Source organism: Apus apus, chromosome 23 (genome assembly GCF_020740795.1).
Source record: "Apus apus isolate bApuApu2 chromosome 23, bApuApu2.pri.cur, whole genome shotgun sequence".
Lineage (NCBI taxonomy): Eukaryota > Metazoa > Chordata > Aves > Apodiformes > Apodidae > Apus > Apus apus.
Window position 1 is genome coordinate 1,881,351 of NC_067304.1, and position 23,526 is coordinate 1,904,876.

The 23,526-nt window shown below is 54.2% G+C and overlaps 2 protein-coding genes across 5 annotated transcripts; both read right to left on the minus strand.

Annotated features, from left to right (window-relative positions):
* Positions 1–5,064: 5,064 nt before the first annotated feature.
* Positions 5,065–19,043, minus strand: SLC16A4 (solute carrier family 16 member 4). 4 transcript variants are annotated; one of them, XM_051639211.1, is made up of 9 exons: positions 18,899–19,043; positions 18,034–18,134; positions 16,763–16,895; positions 16,088–16,231; positions 15,102–15,263; positions 13,623–14,171; positions 11,488–11,699; positions 10,718–10,811; positions 5,065–5,394 (listed from the first exon to the last, which is right to left on the minus strand). In XM_051639211.1, the coding sequence occupies exons 1-9, from the start codon at positions 18,912–18,914 to the stop codon at positions 5,243–5,245; spliced, it is 1,563 nt and encodes a 520-aa protein (XP_051495171.1). In that variant the 5' UTR covers positions 18,915–19,043; the 3' UTR covers positions 5,065–5,242. The 4 variants fall into 4 exon arrangements, with proteins under 4 accessions (XP_051495171.1, XP_051495173.1, XP_051495170.1 ...); XM_051639213.1 differs by lacking the exon at positions 10,718–10,811; XM_051639210.1 differs by lacking the exon at positions 5,065–5,394 and having other exon boundaries at positions 10,442–10,811.
* Positions 19,044–20,860: 1,817 nt separating this feature from the next.
* Positions 20,861–23,526, minus strand: LAMTOR5 (late endosomal/lysosomal adaptor, MAPK and MTOR activator 5). The gene is made up of 4 exons (XM_051639311.1): positions 23,465–23,526; positions 22,928–22,989; positions 22,298–22,415; positions 20,861–21,184 (listed from the first exon to the last, which is right to left on the minus strand). The coding sequence occupies exons 1-4, from the start codon at positions 23,497–23,499 to the stop codon at positions 21,124–21,126; spliced, it is 276 nt and encodes a 91-aa protein (XP_051495271.1). The 5' UTR covers positions 23,500–23,526; the 3' UTR covers positions 20,861–21,123.

Genomic DNA, 23,526 nt, shown 5'->3' on the forward strand with positions numbered 1-23,526 from the left:
ATAGAATCATAGAATCCTAGGGGTTGGAAGGGACCTCGAAAGACCACCCAGTCCAACCCCCCTGCCAGAGCAGGGGCACCCAGGGCACATCACACAGGAACGTGTCCAGGGGGGTTGGAATGTCTCCAGAGAAGGAGACTCCACAGCCTCTCTGGGCAGCCTGGCCCAGGGCTCTGTCACTCTCACAGTAAAAAAAATTTTTCTGATATTGACCTTAAACCTCCTGTGCTCCAATTTGTATCCATGACTCCTTGTCCTATCACTGGTCACCACTGAAAAAAGCTTAACTCCATCTTCTTGACACTCACCCTTTACGTATTTGTAAACATTGATGAGGTCGCCCCTCAGTCTCCTTTTCTCCAAGCTCAAGAGCCCCAGCTCCCTCAGCCTCTCCTCATCAGGGAGATGTTCCACTCCCTTCAGCATCTTTCATCCAGGCTTTGCTGAATTTCAGCCTGTGGTGTCTCTGCCTCACCAGGGAGGCTGTGGGATGAGTTCCAGGCAGGGAGGGAAACGAGCACCAAGAGAAAATAAAACTCAAGCCGAGTGTTCCTGTTATCACCAAGTGTGAGGGCAAGTAAACAGCCCAAACCACACGTGGTATCTGCCAAAGAAGGGGGTGAAGGAAGAGCAGCCTTGCTTCCTGTGGCTGGAAGGCTCTTTTGTCACATCCTTACTCTGCTCTTTTCAGTTGCTTTTTGTTTTCTTCCCGTGGCTTAGGGGGAAGAGCAGAAGGCTCAGGAGTTCCTTGCTGGGGGTGGGTTGTGTGGCAGCACCCAAAAACCAGAGCTGTGCCTGGCATGACTGGGAAAAAAGCTGCTTGTTCTCCTTTCAAATCTGAATTATGTTGGGTTTTTTCTCCCCTTCCCTGCTTAATGAGTGTCCTGGGAAACTGGTGTGTCCAGCAACTGAGGTGCCAAGAAAAGGTCAACGTGAAAGCCCCAGGTGATGGGGTAAACCCCTCACCCTGGTCTCAGACCTTCCCCGTGGCTGTGTGATTTCTGCCCAGTTCCCTGAGCTCATCCCAGTTGGGAGAAGCAGCTGGAACCATTCCAGCCCAGCCCTTGGAGTGGATTTCATAGTGAGATAAAGATCGTTGCCTGTTCCGTGATAAACCCCAGGATCTGCAGTTGGTGCCTGGGTCTGTCAGCACGAGAGGAGCAGAGGGACAGTCCCCAGCCTTGGTTATTAGTAGATTTATTTATTTTTTTAATTGAGAAGAGAGGCTGACCGTGGGGAGTGTGAAGCAGGGGGGTTTCTTTTGTGTGCTGAGGAAGGGCTAAATCCACGATTGAAATGCTCTACCCTCACTTTTGACTCTGAGCAGGTTCCCACAACTAGAGAGTGAGGAAGGGGAACCTGCAGCTGATGGCCAGGGCCCCCCGAGGGGGGCACCATGTCTGTGTAAACTAAGAACACAAAATAATTCCAGTGTGGGTTCAGCACTTGATGTGAACTCTGATTGCACCGACTCCTGTAGCTTGGATAGCCCCGGGTCTTAGCAGCTTTTTGTCCTGGCTTATGACAAATCATTGGAAGTGGGGATTATGATCCCACAGGTGCTCATCCCGTACATCAATCCTGCCAAAGTACCCGGCATGGGTGCTGGCAGCAGGTCCCAGAGGGTGACACAGGGTGACCAGACTCTTCTGGACAGGGCTGAGGTGGCAGCAGGAGCCTGGAGTTCTTGTGTCCCTTCATCCTCCCTTTTCAGCTGGAGCTCTGGCTCCTGGCATTATACCTGGGAATAAATCACGGAATAATGACAGGGAAGTCCTTTTTTTCCTCCCCTTCATGAAGTTCCAGCAGCCTTGCAGCCAAGTTGGACGAAACAAACCCAGGAATAAACTAATCTGCAGCTGCAGTGTCTTGTTGGAGAAGCCAAGGCCTTGTTTTCTTCTCCCTTTCTTACCCTTTCCAGGGTCAAATGAATCAGGATTCGAGGGAACCAATCCCCTCTCCATCAGTGGTCAGAAAACTTTTTATCTAAATAAAGTAGTGTTGTTTTGTGGTTTTTTTCCAAAGAGTTCTTGTGGGGATACAGGGAGAACTGGAAGCTGGTTCCTTGGGCTTCTTGTCCAAACCTTTAGTGCTGGGGAGCTTTGTTGCTGTGTCTTCTGGAGAGGTGTTGAGATGTTTCTCTGAGCCATCTTCCTGGGGTGAATTTTAGGAAGGTTCTCAGGCTGAGGAACCTTTGGTCAAGTGCTTCCAAGTGGGATTTCTCATCCAGGTTCAAGTGCAGAGCAGCCTGTTGTATCTCCAGGCGCCGTGGGTGGAAAGGGTGAGCGTGGGGCAGGGAAGTGTTCCATCAAGTGGCTCCAGATAAAGTGCTGAGGTCGTTGTTAGTGTTACAAGTGTTTCCTTCATTCTTCAGAAGGTGAATTGTGTTCCCAGAAAGGTCTCTAGAAGGTTGGAGTGAGGTCTCCCTACTAACAAGCAACAGGACAAGAGGAAAATGGGCTCAAGTTGCACCAGGGAAGGTTTGGATTGGATGTTAGGAGAAGCTTCTTCACTGAAAGGGGTTATTGAGCATCGAGGCTGCCCAGGGAGGTGGTTGAACCCTCATCCCTGGAGGTGTTTCAAAGCCATGGAGATGTGGTGCTGAGGGACCTGGTTTAGCTCTGGCCTGGGCAGAGTTGGGTTAAGGGTTGGACTGGATGATGTGAAAGGCCTTTTCCACCCAGCAGGGTTCTGTGATATGGTTAGAAGCTTCTTTCCAACCCAGAGCCAGGGCAGAGCTGCTGCTCGAGAGGCACAGGCAGGTTGGAAGGCACCAGGGAATCCAGCAGAGGTGCTTCCCAGGATGGAGGAGAACTGGGAGGGCATCCCATTTAACCAACCACTCCCCATGCTGGAGATGATGGCACAAAGCCACTGCTGCTCCTTTGCTCCACCTTATGTTGGGCAGTTGGGCAGGGCAGCAGCACCAGGGGGTTTGGGAGTCAACCCCAGAGGTTACAGTTGCTTTTCTTTGAATTTTACATCCCAGCCAACCCTGCTTTTGCTTTTACCCGTGCAGCACGTGGTGCCCTTTTCTATCCAAAACTGCTTCTAGGAAGTTATTTGCATGATGACTTCAGTGGGATGGGGAAAAAAAAAAAACCAACAAAGCACCTTCCTCCAGGCAGGATGTTCCCATTGTTGTGGCTGTTTGTTTCTCTAATGTGTGTGTTGTGTGGAACTTGCAAGGAAATAAATGGCTTTAGGTTTCAGAGCTGCCAGGAGAAGTAAAACATGTTCTGTGCTTCCCTTCCCAGCAAAAGGTGTGAGGAGAGAAGCAGGTCTGACCAGCAAGAGGTTGTCCTGAGAGGCTTGAAGACTCTTCTCCCACCTCCAGGCCTGATGGTAGGACTTTGCAGGGCAGCTGGGAGGACTTTCTTAGCATGGGAACTGTTTCCTTCAACCTCTTTTGGTAGATAAGAGGTGACATGGGCTACAGAAAGGTGCATGGACCCTGCAGAATTGGTTCTGGGGCAAATAGCTGACCCCATCTGTAGGGTCACATGCTGTGGGAAATGGGAGCTTGGGGTGTAAGCACCTGGGAGACACATTTTTCTTAAAAAGGGTAAGAATTGAGGGAGTGTTGCTCTGGAGAGGATGGGGAGGACTTTTGATAAGGGTGTGTAGTGAGGGGACAAAGGGGAATGGTTTGAAAACTGGGAGAGGGAGCTTGAGGTTGGAGATGAGGAGGAAATTCTTTGGTGTGAGGGTGGTGAGAGCCTGGCCCAGGTTGCCCAGGGAAGCTGTGGCTGCCCCATCCCTGGCAGTGTTGAAGGGCAGGTTGGATGGGGCTTGGAGCAGCCTGGGCTGGTGGGAGGTGTCCCTGCCCATGCAGGGGGTTGGGACTGGATGATCTTGAAGGTCCTTTCCAACCCAAACCATCCCATGATTCTATGAAAAATTCCCCATTTTCTAGCCCTGAGTTTCCCCATCTCCTGCAAATTCAACTCCCCTTTTTTCCCTGCCTCAAGCTCACCTGGTTTCTTTGGTCCTGTGTCATAGTGAATTTTGCCCCTTCATTTGTGAGGGAGTTTTCCTTGCCTGCCCCAATGTTTCAGCTCCTTAATACTGCTCTAATGCTGTATTAATAAAATACATTTTATTAAATATAGACTGCTGAATTTTGTGCTTGAAATAACCCATTTGACAGTTTAAGGGAGGGTTTCTGTAGGGGAAACAACCCTCTTGTTGGTTTAATATTTTAAAAAAGGTGGGGAGGAAATCAAGGATAATCCCAGTGGCTGGGATGGTTGGTGTAAAATCCTTTTGATATCCCAGATCCCATGTCATAATTTCAGTTATCTGCCCAAAATTGCAACCTCACTGTCAGAAAGAAAAGTCAAAGCAGCTGCATTTTGTCTTGTCCATCCCAAATATTTCCAGAGGATACTGGTTGAATAGAGGCTCAGTGTTTTTGGTGGGCTGTGGGAGCTACTTCTGCCTCTTCCTTGAATCTTGGGATGTATCTGGGTGGTTGGGGTAGTGGGAGAAGGGGAGAGGAGTCCCAAGGGTTGGGTTTTTGTCTTTGTTTGCTGGGTTGTGGTTCTGGCTTGAATCAGAATTGGTTTTGCTTCCAGGTTCTCTGCTCTGGGACAAAACCCATCATGTCCAGGAGGATGAGCAGCCACAGCCACCATCCTTCTCCATGTAAAAGAGGTTTTTGTGGAATGTTCTCTGTGTCCTCATGGAAGTTGAATCTCTCTCTGTTGTCTCGGGCCTGGCATCCCTCCTGGGGCTCATGATTGGGATCCAAATGGAAGAAGCAAAAGCCAAAGAAGCAAGAGCTGTGCTGGGGCACGTGGGAGGTCCTTGCCCACCTCAGCCTCCGAGGTGAGAGGGTTTGCTCTGGGGGGGGCTGGGGAAGGTTGGAGGGGGTGCTCTGGGGCTGCCACGTTGGGCTGAACCCAGTGGGGTTAAATCTGAGACCCAGAAGGACACAGGGACAGTTTAGCACCCTCAGGAGCAGAGTGAAGCCCATGTCCACCCAGGCCCTATTTTTTCCTCCCCCATCAAAACCCACTTTACAGATTTCTCAGATGGCTTTAATCACACATGCAGGAGAAATATCTAGATATACAAACTGTGCATCTGTCACCTAAAAATATATATATATATATATATAATAAAATCCCTCTTTTCATGTTTGATATTACCCAGCACAGAAGGTCTGGGCCAGCCAACGTTTGCCCACCATGGATGCCATCAAAGACCAGCCTTTCAAATTTCCACCACAGAATCAGCTTCAGCTGCAGGGCCCTTTGTCCAGGTTGGTTTTTTTTAGCTTCCATTTCTGGGCCAAAGGCTCAAAGAAGAAAGCAAGTGGTGAGATGAGAGCACAGGCTCCAGCAAAGAGGAAGGAGCAGGCGTAGGTCTGGGTGTAGTCATAGAGCCACCCTGCAGGAGAAAAGAGCTGTGATTAAAGCTGTTGGATTTTTCTCACCCGAAAAAAAACCCTCCTTTGGGGAGGTGGGTGGGAAGCAAAGGATGTGTGTTCTCATTGAAAAATTCCTCAGATGTTTGCTTGAAGTGATTTTAACTCTTCCCAGACCTGCTGCTGTGCAGCGTTTCCGTGCCCAGTTCTGACTGTTGCCATTGCCAGGCAAATTTGGAGGTCGTGCCTCCTGGAGCTCATTTCTCATCCTCGTGGTGGGATGTAATTGGATTGGATTGAATCCCTGACTTCTTTTTTGTTTGTTTTGTTTTTTCCTTCTTGCTTACATAAGGAAGCCAAAAGCCACCACAGAGGGAAGCTCCCGTTGGATTCGGGAGATGATTTGCACGTGTTGACAACATCTGGGCTGCAAATTCCAGGTTTTCCAACCCTGCCTTCTTGGGAGCAGACCCTGTTGAAGACAACCTGTCTAATACGAGCCATCCCAGGCCAGGAGCTTGAAGTGAACTCACTTAGAAGCAGCTTTTCCAGCACTTAAAAGGAAAACTGAAATTCCACGAAGGCTCAGGAATCTGGGAGGGGCCAGGTCACCTTTTAAAGTGACCTCCAGGTGTTTTGTTTAGTCACCATCTCGTGTCTAGACAAGTCATCTGAAAAGGTGGAGAATTCCTCAGCTTGGATCAAAAAACATCCAAAGAGATGGGAGTTGCTGCTGCCTGGAATAAAGGTGGGATCTGGTTTTCTTCTCTAAAAATCTGTGGGATCTGGACAGGAGGGGGAATGTCTGGAAGATGTAGAGGACAGAGTGTTCCAGTGCTCTGGTTTATTGAAATTTTAAAAAAAAATCATTGACATTAAAATAACTAATATTTGAATGTTTTTTTTTTAAATATCCTTCAGGATCATTTTGAATTTTTCTGGGGATTTTTGGCCCTGAAAGAGCAGCACTGGCTCCTCCCCAGCAGCCCAGCAGTTGCCTGTCACCAACATCAGCCCAGCTTTTGAAAGGACAGACAGTGTCTCCACTCCTTAACTCCCCAAAATAATCATTCCTGCTGCAGGAGCTGAAGGAGGAGCTCATGGTGTGCAAATTCCAGCAGAGATTTTTGTAAGCCATGCTGGTAAATCCCTGGCACTGGAGGGGTTCCTGTCCAGCCCTGCTGCTTGTGCTGCTGGTGAAACTGTGCTGCCAGTCTGCAATCAGAAGTGTTGGTTATTCCTCAGAGAATCATGGGATGGTTTGGGTTGGAGGGGACTTCAGGATCATCTAGATCCAACCCCCTGCATGGGCAGGGACACTTCCCACCAGCCCAGGTTGCTCCAAGCCCCATCCAACCTGCCCTTCAACACTGCCAGGGATGGGGCAGCCACAGCTTCCCTGGGCAACCTGGGCCAGGCTCTCACCACCCTCACACCAAAGAATTTCCTCCTCATGTCCAGCCTCCATCTCCCTCTTCCACTTTTCATCCATCCCTCCTTGTCCTCTTGCTACAAGCCCTTCCTGATGTCCTCAGCAGCAAACCCTGGGGTGAAGGTTTCTGCTGTGTGAGGAAAGGCTGGGAGAGCTGGGGCTGTTCAGCTGGAGAGGAGGAGACTGAGGGGGGATCTCATCAACCCTCCCCAATATCTCCAGGGGTGTCAGCAGGATGGGGCCAGACTCTTCCCAGCAGTGCCCAGTGACAGGACAAGGGGCAATGGGCACAAACTGGAGCACAGGAGGTTCCAGCTGAACATGAGGAGGAACTTGTTGACTGTGAGGGTGGCAGAGCCCTGGGACAGGCTGCCCAGGGAGGTGCTGGAGTCTCCTTCTCTGGAGACATCCCAAACCCACCTGGATCCTGTGGGATCTGCTCTAGGGGATCCTGCTTGAGCAGGGGGGGTTGGACTAGATGATCTCCAGAGGTCCCTTCCAACCCCTCCATGCTGGGATTCTGGGAAGGGCAGGTAAAACTTAGGTAAGAGCATCTAAATGCATCTGCCAGCCCAGCTTCCCAGTGACTCCATTCTCTCCCCCTTTACTTCCCCAGTTTCCTGGGGCTGGAGTTGGTGTGTGCTGGTTGCTGGAATATGTGCTGTCAGCTTGGATGCTATGGCTTGATTTCCTTTCTTTCTCCAGTTGGAGTTACTGATGTGAAAGAAAACATCCTCCTCTCTCCTTAGCTCCCCAAAATAATGTTGGTTCTGTTCTGCTTTTGTTTCCAGCTGTGCTGGTGGCTGAGGAGCTGGGAAGGAGCCTTGAGACTTTTCACCCTGGGCTTTTCAGCTGGCTTTCAGGGCTCTTAGTTCCACAGATGTGCAGGTAAGTCACCTTTGCACTGCATTGCAAGGAGGTTTTCTCTTACTCTGCCAAAGAAGCATTTGATTTTGAAACCTTTGTGGTTTTCCTGGTGCCTTGGGTGTCACTGCAAGGAAAATAGTTGGGTTTGATAGAATTGTAATTGAAAATGGAAGGTCTGGGGAGCTCAGCAGCAGGCAGAGGCACCAGACCCCAGGGTATCACCATCTCAATCCTGGTCTCTGTTCTGCAAGGAGCTTTTTGGACACTTCATCAGTAGCTTCTGCTCATATTCAGTTTTCATGCTGTCTTGGAAGAGACAATTGCAGGATTTATCTTGTTTCCCAACCCTCCATCCTCAGCTCTGAGCTGGTTCCCTCTGCCTCTGGTGTGACAGATCAGCCTGAGTTTTGCTCCTCAGCTTTATTTGGCCTTTATTTATCCCACCAGCCTGAAGAAGATTGATTTCCATGGCAGGCTTGTTTTTTTTTGTTGCAGTAAAACCTACTTGCACTTACAAAACCCAGGCCTGTTCCCACAGTGAGTGGTTGGCACTTCCAGAAAGCAAAAAGCTTCCCAATTAATGAAGAAAATATTGGAAGGAGCTGCAAGTGGAAAGACAATCTAAGCATCTGTGATGCATGGATGAGAAAGAGCCAAATAATTGAGCTCTTCTCATACTCTGTGCTACTTGGGGGGGGTTTGGATTTACTGCTGGGGTTGGACAGGGATTGATTTCTGGTGGGACAGCCATCAGGTGTCAGCAGATCTTACCTGATGCAGGCTGTATCTCATGGTGACAGTGTCCATGAAACATCTGAGTTGCTCAAAATTGCTCCCATACACAGAGCTTTGCCAACCTCAAAATATTGATTAGGGAAATCAATTGGGCTTTCAGATGCTGAAACTTGGCTGGGATTTACTGGATCCTTGGGAGCTGCCAGCAAAGTGTCTCTGCAGTTGTGGGGCAGCTGAGAGCAGAGGGTAGGAAGCAATAAATGAGGAGGAAGTTGCCAGGTTTGATGCAGTTTGATGCCAGGGGAGGGACAGGGCATTGTTCCTGCTGATGTTTGACCTGGCAGCTTTTTTGTAGAGTCGTGGGATGGTTTGGGTTGGAAGGGGCCTTCAAGATCACCCAGATCCAACCCCTGCACGGGCAGGGACACCTCCCACCAGCCCAGGCTGCTCCAAGCCCCATCCAACCTGCCCTTCAACACTGCCAGGGATGGGGCAGCCACAGCTTCCCTGGGCAACCTGGGCCAGGCTCTCACCACCCTCACAGCAAAGAATTTCCTCCTCATGTCCAGCCTCCATCTCCCTCTTCCACTTTTCATCCATCCCCCTTGTCCTCTTGCTACAAGCCCTTCCTGATGTCCTCAGCAGCAAACCCTGGGGTGAAGGTTTCTGCTGTGTGAGGAAAGGCTGGGAGAGCTGGGGCTGTTCAGCTGCAGAGGAGGAGACTGAGGGGGGATCTCATCAACCCTCCCCAATATCTCCAGGGGTGTCAGCAGGATGGGGCCAGACTCTTCCCAGCAGTGCCCAGTGGCAGGACAAGGGGCAATGGGCACAGACTGGAGCCCAGGAGGTTCCAGCTGAACATGAGGAGGAACTTCTTGACTGTGAGGGTGACAGAGCCCTGGGACAGGCTGCCCAGGGAGGTGCTGGAGTCTCCTCAGTGCTTCCATCCCCTCATCCCATCCCTCCCTGCCCTTGTCCCAAGCTCCTCCCCAGCTTTCCTGGAGCCCCTTCAGGCACTGGAAGCTCCTCTAAGGTCTCCCTGGAGCCTTCTCTTCTCCAGGCTGAACTTCATAGGAGAGACCTGGCTCAGCTGCTTCCAGGGAGCTGTGCTCACCACTGCTCTAGTTTTCTAACTTCTAGTTTGCTCACGTGGGGAGGGCTGAGGGATTTGCTCAGCTCCAGCTCTGAGATGTGGCTGAAGGGCTATCAAGGAGGGGAAAAGCTTTATCCAGGTGTTTGGAGGAGACCAAGTCCCTCACTTATAAGCAGAGACTGGAAACACTGCCAAGTGCTTGAAATCCACCAGCTGCTCCCAACTGCCCTGGGTTTCTGGCAGAGGCAGAGGAGGAAAAGGCTTTTCCTCCTCCTTATCTCTGGTACCAGGAGCTCTTGTGGCTGAGCTGCGTAATCTTCTTCAAAACAAGAGATTACTGAGACTTCTCCTTCTGTCTCAGGGCCTCTGTGTGGTGGGGCTGCTGCTGAGTCTTTCCACGTCTCCCCTCTGGGCCAAGCTCAATGTTCCAAAGTCCTGTTTTGGGGATCAAATCCCCAGGAACGTGGCTGTTGCTCTGCTGCTGTCAGGGTTCATATGTGGGTTTTGCCTCCTCTTTTTTTGGGTACTGTGTCTAGTTCTGGAGCCCCCAACACAGGAAGGACATGGAGCTGTTGGAGAGAGTCCAGAGGAGACACAGAGATGATGGGAGGGCTGGAGCAGCTCTGCTCTGGAGCCAGGCTGGGAGAGTTGGGGTGTTCAGCCTGGAGAAGAGAAGGCTCCAGGGAGACCTTAGAGCACCTTTCAGTGCCTGAAGGGGCTCCAGGAAAGCTGGAGAGGGACTTGGGACAAGGGCAGGGAGGGATGGGATGAGGGGGATGGATGAAAAGTGGAAGAGGGAGCTTGAGGTTGGACATGAGGAGGGAATTCTTTGGTGTGAGGGTGGTGAGAGCCTGGCCCAGGTTGCCCAGGGAAGCTGTGGCTGCCCCATCCCTGGCAGTGTTGAAGGGCAGGTTGGATGGGGCTTGGAGCAACCTGGGCTGGTGTGAGGATCTAGATGATCTCTAAGGTCCTTCCCATCCCAAACCCATTCCATGATTTCCATGCAGCTTTTTCCCAAAGTGCTCATGGGGGGTTTCAGATGGACAACCAAACCACCTGCCTGTCTGGAAAGGTACATTTCTGATATATGGCTTGTTTTTTTTTCCCCCCTGCTTGGACAGAAACCCCATCCTTGGATGCACAGGGGTAGGAGAGGGAGCCAGGACCATGTTTGATCCCTGGATGGCTGAGGTGGGTCTATACTGAAGGCAAGAGTTACCTGCCAGGGGAGGTCCACCGATGGCTGCAATCCCAGCAAAGAAGGCAGCAAAACCCAAGTAGCTGTGGAGCTTTTCCACACCCACCAGATCCACCTGTTTGTAAAACCCAGGGGATAATTATGGATGGAGGTCACCAGAGATTGCATTTTGCTTTTAACTTCCCTTTCTCTTTCAGCTGCAGTTCTGAAAGGACTTTGCTCCTCTAGCTCTGCTCCAGCCTGGGATCTGGTCGCCTCCCTAAGGCCAGGATGGAAATGACTGGGATGCCAGATGTTTTTCTGTCTTCCAGCTGCTTGGGCACCTCCCAAAACAACTCCTAATGCTGCTAAGACTTTTGAGGGAGTCAAATTCTTATGGTTCCTCCCTATCCAGATCCTGCTGTCACTGGCCTGTGGGTGTTAGAATTCTGGGACCAGGAGCAGATGGGGACATCCCTCTGATGAGTGAGACAGGAATTGGGATGGATCCCTTTATTTCCTGGGACCTGGAGGAGTCTCCTTCAGAAAGGGGGGTGTGGGAGATGATTAGCAGAGCCAGGTCATTACAAATCAGCAATAAACTCCAGGACATCTGGGCTTGGGGGTTCCAGGAAGTGGGTTGGAGGGGAAATTTGGGACTCCCCAGTGGCTCGAACTGGGAAGGCAGGAAGGAAGAGCCTCCTCAGGTGGGTCTGCAACCCTCCAGGGTGCTTCATCTTTCTGGGAGGGTCTTGGGATAATTCTGAAATCCTGTTGGAAGCAGCAGATACTGTGTTTAATACCCTACTCACCAGCACAGGGAGGACCAGAGCCATGAAGCCCCCGCAGAAGATGGCGAAGGCCACGGAGTAGGTGAGGAGGGAGGGGAAGGTGGTGGCCAGAGGACACAGCAGGTTGGTGATGCCACTGAGGACAAGGTAAGCCACGTGGTAGTGATACTTCTTGGTCCAGTTCTGGTCAGCTACCCAGCCTGAGAGCAGCTGGCTCAGCATCTCCGTGATGCCTGGGAGGAAAAGGAGTTCACCAGAGCCTTAACCATGACTCGACTGCCCATGAGTTGGGCTGTTTTGCACCAGGTTGCTCTGCAACACCTCCTGATTCCACCTGCCTGGAGGAACCTGCCCAGGTTTAGGTGGTTTTAGGCTGTTGTAAAATCAAGGTATTGCTATTTTTTTCCTTGCCAAGTGCCCCTGGGTGCAGCACAGTGCTCTGTGAAGCTGCAGGGAAGGGCTGTGCACCCAGCTGAACACTCCTTCCTGTTTCGATCTTATTTGTCATGTATGACACATCATAGGATGACAGGATGGTTTGGGTTGGAAGGGACCTTCAAGATCATCCAGTCCCACCCCCCTGCATGGGCAGGGACACCTCCCACCAGCCCAGGCTGCTCCAAGCCCCATCCAACCTGCCCTTCAACACTGCCAGGGATGGGGCAGCCACAGCTTCCCTGGGCAACCTGGGCCAGGGTCTCACCACCCTCACACCCAAGAATTTCTTCCTAATATCCCCTCCAAATCTCCTTCTTCGTTTTAATCCCTTCCTCCTCATCCCATCCCTCCCTGCCCTTGTCCCAAGCCCCTCCCCAGCTTTCCTGGAGCCCCTTCAGGCACTGGAAGGTGCTCTAAGGTCTCCCTGGAGCCTTCTCTTCTCCAGGCTGAACACCCCAACTCTCCCAGCCTGTCTCCAGAGCAGAGCTGCTCCAGCCCTCCCATCATCTCTGTGGCCTCTCTGGACTCTCTCCAGGAGCTTCATGTCCTCCTTATGTTGGGGGCTCCAGAGCAGGACACAGGACTTAAAAAAAAAAGAAGGAAAACCCCACATTTAACCCCGACAGCAGCAGAGTAATGACCCTGTTCCTGTGGGTCTGATCCCCAAAACAGGAGTGTGGAACACCCAACCTAAACCTCCCCTTCTCCAGTTTTAATCCATTACCCCCTGTCCTCCTTCCAGTAGATAAATGCCCCTCAGGAAAACCAGGAAAGCTACATTTGCTGCTTGATCTCTTCTTCAAGATAGATCAAAAGCAGGACATGAAGGAGAAATCTGAGCTGTTTCATTTTTTTTCGAGGCTCAGCAAAACCTGGGACACTTGATTTGTTTTTACCTCTCTCAGGATGTTTTGGGTGAGCTGCAGATCAGAGGAGTGTCCTCCCTGGCAGCTCATCTCTTGCTGCCCACTGTGTCCCTCCCACTCTTCCTTTAACAAAGTCAGATGAATTGCTCCTAAATGGCATTCCTAAATAGCACCCAGCAGAGTGGAAGTGAACAATGGCTTTTTGTGCAATAAAAAAATCATTTCTCATGACTGAGGTTGGAGCTGCTTTCTTAACCTGCTGCTATTTTAGGGTTAATCCCTGCTCATCATCTGGCAGGGGGTTGATTTTGGGGAGGCTGTGGGTTGGTTTCCTCCCCCCCCCCCTTTGGAGGTGAAGGTGCTAAATCTAAATGAGGTGGGTCCAGGGGAATGTGGTTGTGTTTGGGTTGGGATTTTTCCCACCCCCCATGTGGAATTTTTCTCTCTCTGCACACCTTCCTGGGTCAAACTGGAGGTTTTGGAGTGCTGAGTGGCTCTGGATTCCTGTGCTTTGGGGGTTGGAGAGAAGCAGGGGCTGTGGGGGGAAGGATTTGGAAGAGCAGGGAGCACCTCTGGAACTTCAGCCCTGTGGGTTTTGGTGCAGTGAGGATGGGGGATCATCTGGCTTGGGTTGAGAGAACCACCCACCACATGAGAGTGACTTTGGAGAGGGGAGAGAAAGCAACTTTTGATGTTCAGAAAGAGGGAGAAAGGCTGGGAGCTGAACCTCTTCCTGGAAGATTTATTCTAGGATGTATTTGGGACTGTTTCTTGGCAGGATCTGTGTTGGTTTCCTTTCCTCTTTGGGCCTCATTGACATGAGAAATGACTCAAAAAGATTCTTATGCCTACCAGCCACTGAGATGAGGTAAGATGCATCCATGCTGCTGATTCCCAGGGTCCTGGCTCTTGGCACCAGGTGGAAGATGGGCACGAAATAGGCCAAGTGGCTGAAAAAAAAAGACCAGGTGAAAATGCTGAAGATGGGATCCTTCAGTGGGGAGAAGTCCAGGAGAGGTTCTGAGTTGACTTTGGTGGTCACTGGAAGGGATTTGGAGCCTCTCTTGGCCTTGGTGGCTGTTTCTGGGGAGCAGATGTCCACGGGGGGTTTCTCAAGCTCTTCCAAAGTCAAGAGATTTCCTGGGCCAGACACATCTCCAGCGTGGGACATCATGAGTCCCTCTGTGGTGGGAAGGTCCTGTGCACTGCAAAGCTGTGCTTCCTTGCCAGTGGGGTCATCTAAGCATCCATCAAGGGTTTCTGAGTCCTTCTTTCCCATGAAAGACCCACGAGCTGGGTGTTTAGCAGAGGACTCTTGGGGTGGTTGGGTGCTTAGGGGTCTCAGCAACATGCTGGAAGGCACGAGGTTCATCATGATGCCTCCAAAAATCAGGAGAGTACCTGAGGGAAGACAGAAGATGCTTTTTTTCTTGGCATGGGAAAGGAGCAGCAGGAGGAAATGATCTTTCTAGAGCAGGATGTAGTTTATAATGAACATGGAGAAAGCTCTAAGGAGGAGGAGGTTTCCTACAGGAGCTTTTTGTTCCTGGTTTCCCAGCTGGAAGTGCCTTTCTGGGGGGATGCATGGACCAAATCCAGAGCTACCTCTGGGATCTGGGGAGTTTGGGGGTTCTTTATCCCCTCATTAGAAGTCCATTGCACGTGCCAGACCTTCCAGATGGCCTGAAAAAGTGGGGTAAAAATAGGGATTTCCAGGTTTGGTTTGTTTCTGAGATTTCTGGCTTAATTGAATGACCGAGAAAGGGTTGAATCATTAACCAAGTGTCCCCAAACTATCCTGAGAGAGTCATTCCTTGCTGCATCCATTTTCATTTTTAAAGAGATCCTCTTATCCTGCCTGGATCATAGAATGGGTTGGGTGGGAAAGGACCTTCAAGATCATCTAGATCCAACCCCCTGCATGGGCAGGGACACCTCCCACCAGCCCAGGCTGCTCCAAACCCCACATTAGATCCTCAAACACTTCCAGGGATGGAGCAGCCACCCTGAAGATCATCTAGTGGATCATCTGGGTGGTCTTTAAGGTCCCTTCCAACCCAAACCATTCCATGACCTCATGCCCATCCAGTCCCACCCCCTGCATGGAAAACCATGGGATGGTTTAGGTTGGAGGGACCTTCAAGATCATCTAGATCCAACCCCCTGCATGGGCAGGGACACCTCCCACCAGCCCAGGCTGCTCCAAGCCCCATCCAACCTGCCCTTCAACACTGCCAGGGCTGGGGCTGCCACAGCTTCCCTCTTAATGAAACACACAATCACAGACCACCCTGGTGGTGGAATTTGGACAAATACCAGAGATGGCCTCACCTTGCCAGCCATAAAAATCGATGAGAAGTTGAGTGAAGGGTGCAATGAGGAAGGTCAAGCCCATCCCAGAGCGGGCGAGGGCGTTGGAGAAACCCAAGCGTGTCCTGCAGCTCTTGGCTGTCATCACTGCAGCTGCCTGGTAAAGGCAGGAGAAGCCCAGACCTGTAGGAAGGGGAGAAAGAAGATCTCCAGCAGGTTGGATGGGGCTTGGAGCAGCCTGGGCTGGTGGGAGGTGTCCCTGCCCGTGCAGGGGGTTGGATCTAGATGATCTTGAAGGTCCCTTCCCACCCAAACCACTCGATGTTGTGCTGGTAGTGGAGCTGCTCTGCAGGGTTGAAATCAGGGGGGGAAAGGTTTCATGTGTGGTTTTTAGTAGCTGGGAAGGGTTGAGGTTGGTGCACGTGTAGTTGTGGTTGGAAAAGGTCAGAATTCATGTTGGGTCTGGGAAAAAAGCCAAGTTAGTTTGGTCTAGAATGCTGGAACTGGTATCTTAGGGTCCTGAGCATAAAGCTGTGGGGTTCCACAGAACCATGGAATGGTTTGGGCTGGTGGGACTTCTAGATCATCTAGATCCAACCCCCTGCATGGGCAGGGACACCTCCCACCAGCCCAGATTGCTCCAAGCCCCATCCAACCTGCCCTTCAACACTGCCAGGGATGGGGCAGCCACAGCTTCCCTGGGCAACCTGGGCCAGGCTCTCCCCACCCTCACAGCAAAGAATTCCCTCCTCATCTCCAACCTCCATCTCCCTCTCCCAGTTTTCATCCATCCCCCTCATCCCATCCCTCCCTGCCCTTGTCCCAAGCCCCTCCCCAGCTTTCCTGGAGCCCCTTCAGGCCCTGGAAGGTGCTCTAAGGTCTCACAGTGTCTCCCAGAAAGGCTGTTTCACTCTCACAGGACCTGCCTGGTTGAATGTTTAAGGAGCTGCTTTTACTCCTCGTGCCCAGGGAAGTCTCAGCCCAACCACGAGTCGTTGGTTGCTCACCCAGGAGGAGTCCCATGGAGATGTAGAGGAAGGGGACACTGGTGGCCTGGGTGCTCAGCAGGCAGCCCCCTACGACCAGCCCAGCCCCCAGGATGGAGGTGGGTCTCTCTCCCAGCCTCCTGCAGACCATGGACACCACCGGGGCTGGAAGGGAAGAGGAAGGGAGAAAACTGAAGCTGGAGATGCCAGATGAGGCTTTGCAGGACTTTGGGGGGGGGGGGGGGTGATTGCATCTGGGGAGTGTGGCCCCCTGGGAGGGGCTGGGGGGACAGAAGGAATTCAGGATGAGTTAGTATTTAGCAAAGTGCCCCAGAGACTTTTTCTTCTCCTTCAGGAGCTCAGGAGAAGGTGTCAAAGCCCAGATGTCCTGAGCTTGCTTCTTAACCCACCCCCCCTGCTCCACAGCTGGGAATTATTCAGCATCTGGTTGCTCAGAGGGGGTAAAATTGGTGGTGAGGGAGGGGGGGAGGTTTTGGTCTGAAGGTGGACACTGAACCTGCTGCAGGCACAGCCCCCATCCTTGGCCCAGATACCTGGGTCTGAGCTGTGTCCAGCTTGCAGGAACCTGGGATGGACACGGGATCTGCTGGGCACCCTCAGCCCCCCAGAGAGCAGAGCACAAGGGGGGGGGCTGAGGTGGGAATGCTGCCCCAACCCTTAGGGGTGGGAGCTCACCTCCTAGGAAGCGCAGGGAGGACATGATGGACCCAATCCAGCTGAGCTGCTCAGAGGAACCTCCCACCTCCTCCTGGAAAGCCACAAAGAAGATCCCAAAGGTCTTGAGCATCCCCATCACGAGGACGTTGACCTGGGTTGGGAGCAGAGGGAGGTGAGATGCCAAAGGGGTCAGGGCAGGGGGCAAAACAGCTGTTGGGGTTGGGTCATTCCTTGTGGTTTTGGGGAGAAACCACCCTGGGACACGTTGACTGGTGGGGGAGAACAGCAGCAGGGTGGGTTGGTGGTGGCCACACTGCTGGCTGTTTTTGACAGACCCTCCAAAAACCTGCTGTGAAAATGGGCTTTTCCAAAGAAAAGGAACAAAAATCACCCCAGAGCCTGATTCGGGTGGGGTTTTTTTGGTCTAAAAGTTACTTTTTTAATGATAAAGAATAATCTAGATGGGTTCGAGCACTCTGGAAGATCACAAGGAGCTGGTGGGGTGTTGAGCAGAGCAGGGATGGACATTTGCTGGAGCAGTTTCCCAGGCTTGTCCTGCCACGGGGGCAAAGGACAGTTTGTGTCCTTAAGACCTTCCCTCCTCCCCAGCAGCAGGAGGTTAAAGTTTGCCAGGGAGTTACTTTGGATGGGGTGGAAGCAGGGGAGGTTTTCCTGCACTTCCCAGCTGTCCTAGCTGAGGGTGGGATTGTCTCCATCATCATGGATGGGAAGGTTGTGGTGTTAGAGCCTGGAGAGTTGGTGCCTTCAAGTGGTGGTGGAGGTTCCTGGTCCTCCTGGGAGAGCAGGAAGGAGCTGCCTGCACCCTGTGCCACTGCTGGGCACCCATCTCAGCTCCCATCCTCTGCTATCCCAAGGGATCTCCTCCTTATGGACCACACAAAACACCCCTTTGGGGGTTGCCCCCCCCAGTGATGGGGTGTGTGAGGAGGGACAAGACATCTTAGAATCATAAAATCATCCTGGTTGGAAGGGACCTTGAAGATCATCAAGTCCAACCATAAAATAGTATCTCCTTGTTTTGAGCCACCTCTTGGCCCTGGGCACCTTCGTTCCCACCAGCTGAGATGTTTGCAGGTGGCATTTCCTGGGGGAAGGAAGGTGGGGGCTTCTGCTCAGGCCCTGGTGAACCAGGTGAGGACAAAGCTCTGCTGGTTTGTGCCCTCAGCTTGGTGGGATCAGCCCGTCCTGTCCTCTGCTCCCTGGGGGTGAGACTTCAGACCTTCTGCCCCAGCTTCAGGAGGGTTGAGGTGAGTTTGGTCCCTGCTTACCAGGAAGAAGTGAAGCACCACTTCCCACGCCCACCCTCTGTCTGCAGCTCTGGTGCCTGGGCCCTTCCTGGCTGCCTCTGGCTCTTCCTCCTTCCTTTTCCCTGGAAATGAGAATTTCAGGACACATGAACCCAATTCCTGTTCCAGTTGACCTCCAGGAGCTGCTCCTGTGGCAGCATCAGCTGCTTCAGTCCTTCCTTCCTCTGCCTCACTCCTTCCTTCCTCTGCCTCAGTCCTTCCTCTGCCTCAGTCCTTCCTTCCTCTGCCTCAGTCCTTCCTTCCTCTGCCTCACTCCTTCCTTCCTCTGCCTCACTCCTTCCTTCCTCTGCCTCACTCCTTCCTTCCTCTGCCTCACTCCTTCCTTCCTCTGCCTCAGTCCTTCCTTCTTCTGCCTCACTCCTTCCTCTGCCTCACTCCTTCCTCTGCCTCACTCCTTCCTCTGCCTTGCTCTTCCCAAGCCAGGCACCAACATTTTGGCTCCAACTCCCAGAACCTTTCAGGCTGGCTGAAGCTTTGCCCACCCTTTCTGCCCAAGCTGGGAGAAGCTGCACGTGGCCACCGCCTGGAAAACACTTCCATATCCTTCCTCTTCCTCACCAAATTCCTGCAGCCCCTTCATTCGAAGGGGTTTTCAGAGAGCAGCCCCTTAACTGCTGCTTGAGAGCTGGTAGTTGGGTTGCTTTGTGCCTGAAGTTGGGGGTCATGGTGTGTCTGAATCCACCTGGGAAGCTCTTTCTCCCTTCCCTGCCCTTCTCCCTTCCACCCTCTCCCTCATCCCGTGCCTCTGGCAGCAGCAGGATCATCCCAAGGGAGCAGCCAGACCCTGGAGCAGTCAGGACTGATGAATCCAAAGCTTTTTCCTTACCCCTTTGCTGCTCCATGCTGGAAAAATCCTTCCTGAGCCAGTGGAGTGCAAAGAGGAGACGTCTCTTCCTTTGCTCCAGGGACTAAATCCTCCCTTCCTGCCTTGGCACCACAAATTCCAGCCCTTCCTTGGCCTCTGCTGAGGGGAGGTGGTTTCTGTCCTTCCTGCCCAGCCCTGAAATGGGACGTGGAGCCTGGGAAGGACTGGGACTGCTGGATGAAGCCCATCCTCCTCCCCTCCGGAGGCAGAGCTCTGCCTGTGGGGCCCCAAGGACCTCCCCTGCCCCAGCCTGGAGCAGGAAACCCGCAGCTTTGGGAGCAGAATTCCTGGTGGGAGAAAAGAGGAGGGGAAGGTCAGAGCTCCAGGGGTGGGTGGCAAATGGGAACTGAAGCCAAACTGGGGGCTGGAGGGGAGCAGAGCCCTGGCCCTGCTTCTCCTGCCTTCCCTTTGCCTGGGAAATTGCAGCACAGAGGATGGAACAGCCTCAGGTTTTCCAGCTGAGATGCTGAGCAGGGTTGGAGCTGGTTCCCTGTTTCCGTGGTCAAGAGGAACAAACTCCTGGGAAAATGCAGCCCTCGTGCTTCCTCCCTCCCCCCCCCCTTTTGCTTGACCTCTCGCTCCAGTCGCTGTTCCTGAGGCCAGAGGAACATCATGATCCTGCTCCCTGCTTCCCTCCCTCGGCAGAGGAGGCTCTGCCTGGCTGCAGGAGCCTGGGACAGAGGGCTGGAAATAGGTGTGTGTGTGTAAAATGGGGTGGTTTGGGTGGGAAAAAACCTTCAAGATCTTCTAGATCCAACCCCCTGCATGGGCAGGGACACCTCCCACCAGCCCAGGCTGCTCCAAGCCCCATCCAACCTGCCCTTCAACACTGCCAGGGATGGGGCAGCCACAGCTTCCCTGGGCAACCTGGGCCAGGCTCTCCCCACCCTCCCAGCCAAGAATTCCCTCCTCATCTCCAACCTCAATCCCCCCTCCTGTAGAGGAGTTCCTTTCCAAGGAATTTCTCCTAGGAAATGTTTACCCTCCTCCAGTTAAACGTTCTGGGGCACAGTTACTCACTTACTTGTGCCTCGGATTGAAATTCAAACCTGAACCTGCTGGCCCAGCCTTTGCTGCCTGATCCCTGGGAAACCTCCCTGGATGTTGGCAACAACCTCCCAAGTCCTGACAGATTCGAGCAGTTTCAATGATGCAGGGAAACCATCTTCTCCCCTGGAAACATCTGCTCCTCTCAGATGTTGCCCAGGTGGAAGGGAGTCAAACAAGCACCAGCCTGGAGCTGTTGGGGTGTGAAGTGCAGGGGAAGCTTCAGAGGAGGGAAGGAGCCCACAGATTGGGGAAAAAACATCTAATGTAAGTCAAAATTAACAGTGGACATATTGCAAGAATTGCTGTAAGGAAAGCTCCTCCACAGGATATAGATATTCAGGCTAATATGTATCTATATATTACAGGCTGGGAGAGTTGGGGTGTTCAGCCTGGAGAGGAGAAGGCTCCAGGGAGACCTTAGAGCAGCTTCCAGGGCCTGAAGGGGCTCCAGGAAAGCTGGGGAGGGGCTTGGGACAAGGGCAGGGAGGGATGGGATGAGGGGGATGGATGAAAAGTGGAAGAGGGAGCTTGAGGTTGGACGTGAGGAGGAAATTCTTTGCTGTGAGGGGGGTGAGACCCTGGCCCAGGTTGCCCAGGGAAGCTGTGGCTGCCCCATCCCTGGCAGTGTTGAAGGGCAGGTTGGATGGGGCTTGGAGCAACCTGGGCTGGTGGGAGGTGTCCCTGCCCATGCAGGGGGTGGGAACCTGATGATCTTGAAGGTCCCTTCCCACCCAACCCATCCCCTGATTCTATGAAGGGACTGGAAGAAGCTGCCTGACATGGTTTGGAACCAAGGCACAGCACCAGGCAGCAGCTTTCACAGCAGGAGCAAGGAGCAGGTGTTTTTGCAGGTTATTTATTGATTTCTCCAACAAATAAGGCCACACACCCACCCACCCACCCATCTTGGAAGGATCTGATCATTACAGGAGCTTGGTGAGTGCCCCACGATTCATCCTCAGCAGCACAAGTGCTAAAATGTGAGCTGGAGACCCTGGTAGCTGCACAGGAGCTGTGAAGTGGAGAGGGAGGACCTTCAGCCCAGGGTTGGTGCTACAAGCATGTTCTGCACTGGAGGAGAGAGGTTGTCCAGTGAGGAGGAGCTGGGAGTGGAGGATGATGCAGGTTCCTGAGGGTCAGGATGCCAGTTTGTGCACTGCTACAGTGATGCTGTCGTGCTTCTGGATCATGATGTTCCTAGAAGAAGAGAAGTGAAGGCAGGTGAGAGGCCAGCTGTGAGGAGGAGGAGGAGGAGCTGACATGGGTGGGGCCTCCAGGAAAGCTGGGGAGGGGCTTGGGACAAGGGCAGGGAGGGATGGGATGAGGGGGATGGATGAAAAGTGGGAGAGGGAGATTGAGGTTGGACATGAGGAGGAAATTCTTTGGTGTGAGGGTGGTGAGACCCTGGCCCAGGTTGCCCAGGGAAGCTGTGGCTGCTCCATTCCTGGCAGTGGGAATTAACACACTGTGGCAGGGGGTTGTTTATCCTGGAGGCTGAGGGGAGACCTGCTGGCTCTGCAGCTGCCTGAGAGGGGGTTGGAGCCAGGGGGGTCGGGCTCTGCTCCCCAGGAACAAGGGATGGGACAAGAGGAAATGGCCTCAGGTTGTGCCAGAGGAGGTTGAGGTTGGACCTTGGGAACAAATCCTTCCTGGAAAGGGTTGTCAGGGCCTGGCCCAGGGCAGGGCTGGAGTCTCCATCCCTGGGGGTGTTGAAAAGCTGTGTAGATGTGGGGCTGAGGGATGTGGGTTACCTGTGGACTTGGTTTGGACATGGCAGAGCTGGGCTGGGGCTGGGGCTGGCAGAGCTGGGGCTGGGGCTGGCAGAGCTGGGCTGGGGCTGGCAGAGCTGGGGCTGGGGCTGACAGAGCTGGGCTGGGGCTGGCAGAGCTGGGGCTGGGGCTGACAGAGCTGGGCTGGGGCTGGCAGAGCTGGGCTGGGGCAGGCAGAGCTGGGCTGGGGCAGGCAGAGCTGGGCTGGGGCAGGCAGAGCTGGGCTGGGGCAGGCAGAGCTGGGCTGGGGCAGGCAGAGCTGGGCTGGGGCTGGCAGAGCTGGGCTGGGGCTGGCAGAGCTGGGCTGGGGCTGGGGCAGGCAGAGCTGGGCTGGGGCTGGACTCAATGATCTTAAAAGTCTTTTCCAAGCAGGATTCTGTGATTCCCTTCCCCCTGTGGCTTCAGAGCTGGGCCTTCCTGCACAGCTGCCAGCTTAGCTCCAGGTGAGGAGAGGGGCCTCTGGGGAGGGTCCCAGGGTTTCAGGGCAGGAAAACAGAGGGGAGAAGTGTGTGTGTCCCCCCCCCCAAGGCTGGAAACTCACCCGCTGTCAGACTCCAGGCACACCACGGGGGTGTCTGTGGGGTCAGAGCTGAGCTTGGCTGCCTGCTGGGCCAGCACTGAGATCACCCCAGCGTGCTCATCAGAGAGGGTTCCTCGGCCTGCAGGGGTGAGAGGTGTTGGCAGGAGCCCCCCCGTGCTGGGTGGGAAGCAGCTCCCCCCCCCCAGGGGCCACAGGGGCAGCCTCTGCCTCCTTCCCTTCCCCCCCCCATCCCCGTGGGGTGCTGCAGTTTCTCCCCTCATCTTTATCCTCAACCCCACCAAAAAAAAAAAGCCTGAATTTCAGCATCAGGAAGAACAGGTTCTGGTTTTCAAGGCGGGGGGGGGGGGGAGCAGAGCCCTGTGGGGCAGGATGGACCAGAGAGACCTCGGGGACCCCCCTCCCCCGTCCCCGGAGCGGGTGGGAAGGGGAGAAGCTGCAGCAGGGGCAGGACCTGGTGCCCCCCGGCGATGTGGGGGGGGCCCTGGAGAGACGGTTCCCGCCGCTCCGGAGCTGAGAGGAGCCCCCGTGGGGCGGGAGCGGCTGCTCCCGAGCTTCGCGGGGCTGGGGCAGCGACCCCCGCCCACCCCAACCCCTCCCCCAAATCCCCGGGGGGGGGGCCCCGTTACTTACAGCCCAGGTTGAGTCCCTGCGAGTCGGTGCACAGGACGCCCACCACGGCCGGGCTCTTCATCCTGCGGGGGGAGACAGCGGCGGGCAGCGCCGGGCCAGCCCCGGGACCCCCTCGGGACTCCCCGGGACCCCCCCGGAACCCCCCGGACCGGCCCCGGAACCCCCCTGTTAGGCCCTGGAACCCCCCCAGAACCCTCCGGGACCTCCCGGGACCCCCCCGCCAGGCCCCGGAACCCCCTGGACCCCCCCGTTAGGCCTCGGAACCCCCCGGGACCCCCCGGACCGGCCCCGGAACCCCCCGGGACCCCCCTGTTAGGGCCCCGGGACCCCCCGGACCGGCCTCGGAACCCCCCGGGACCCCTCGGACCGGCCCCGGAACCCCCCGGACCCCCCCGTTAGGCCTCAGAACCCGCCAGGCCCCGGAACCCCCCGTTAGGGCCCCGGAACCCTCCGGACCCCCCCGCCAGGCCTCGGCCCCCTCGGCCCGGTCCCCGCTTCCCCCCCCCCCGGTCCCTACGTGTCCCCCCCGGTCCCTACGTGTCCTCCAGGTGCTGCTCCAGGGTCCCCTCCATCCCGCCGGGCTCCCCCCCCCGCTCCCA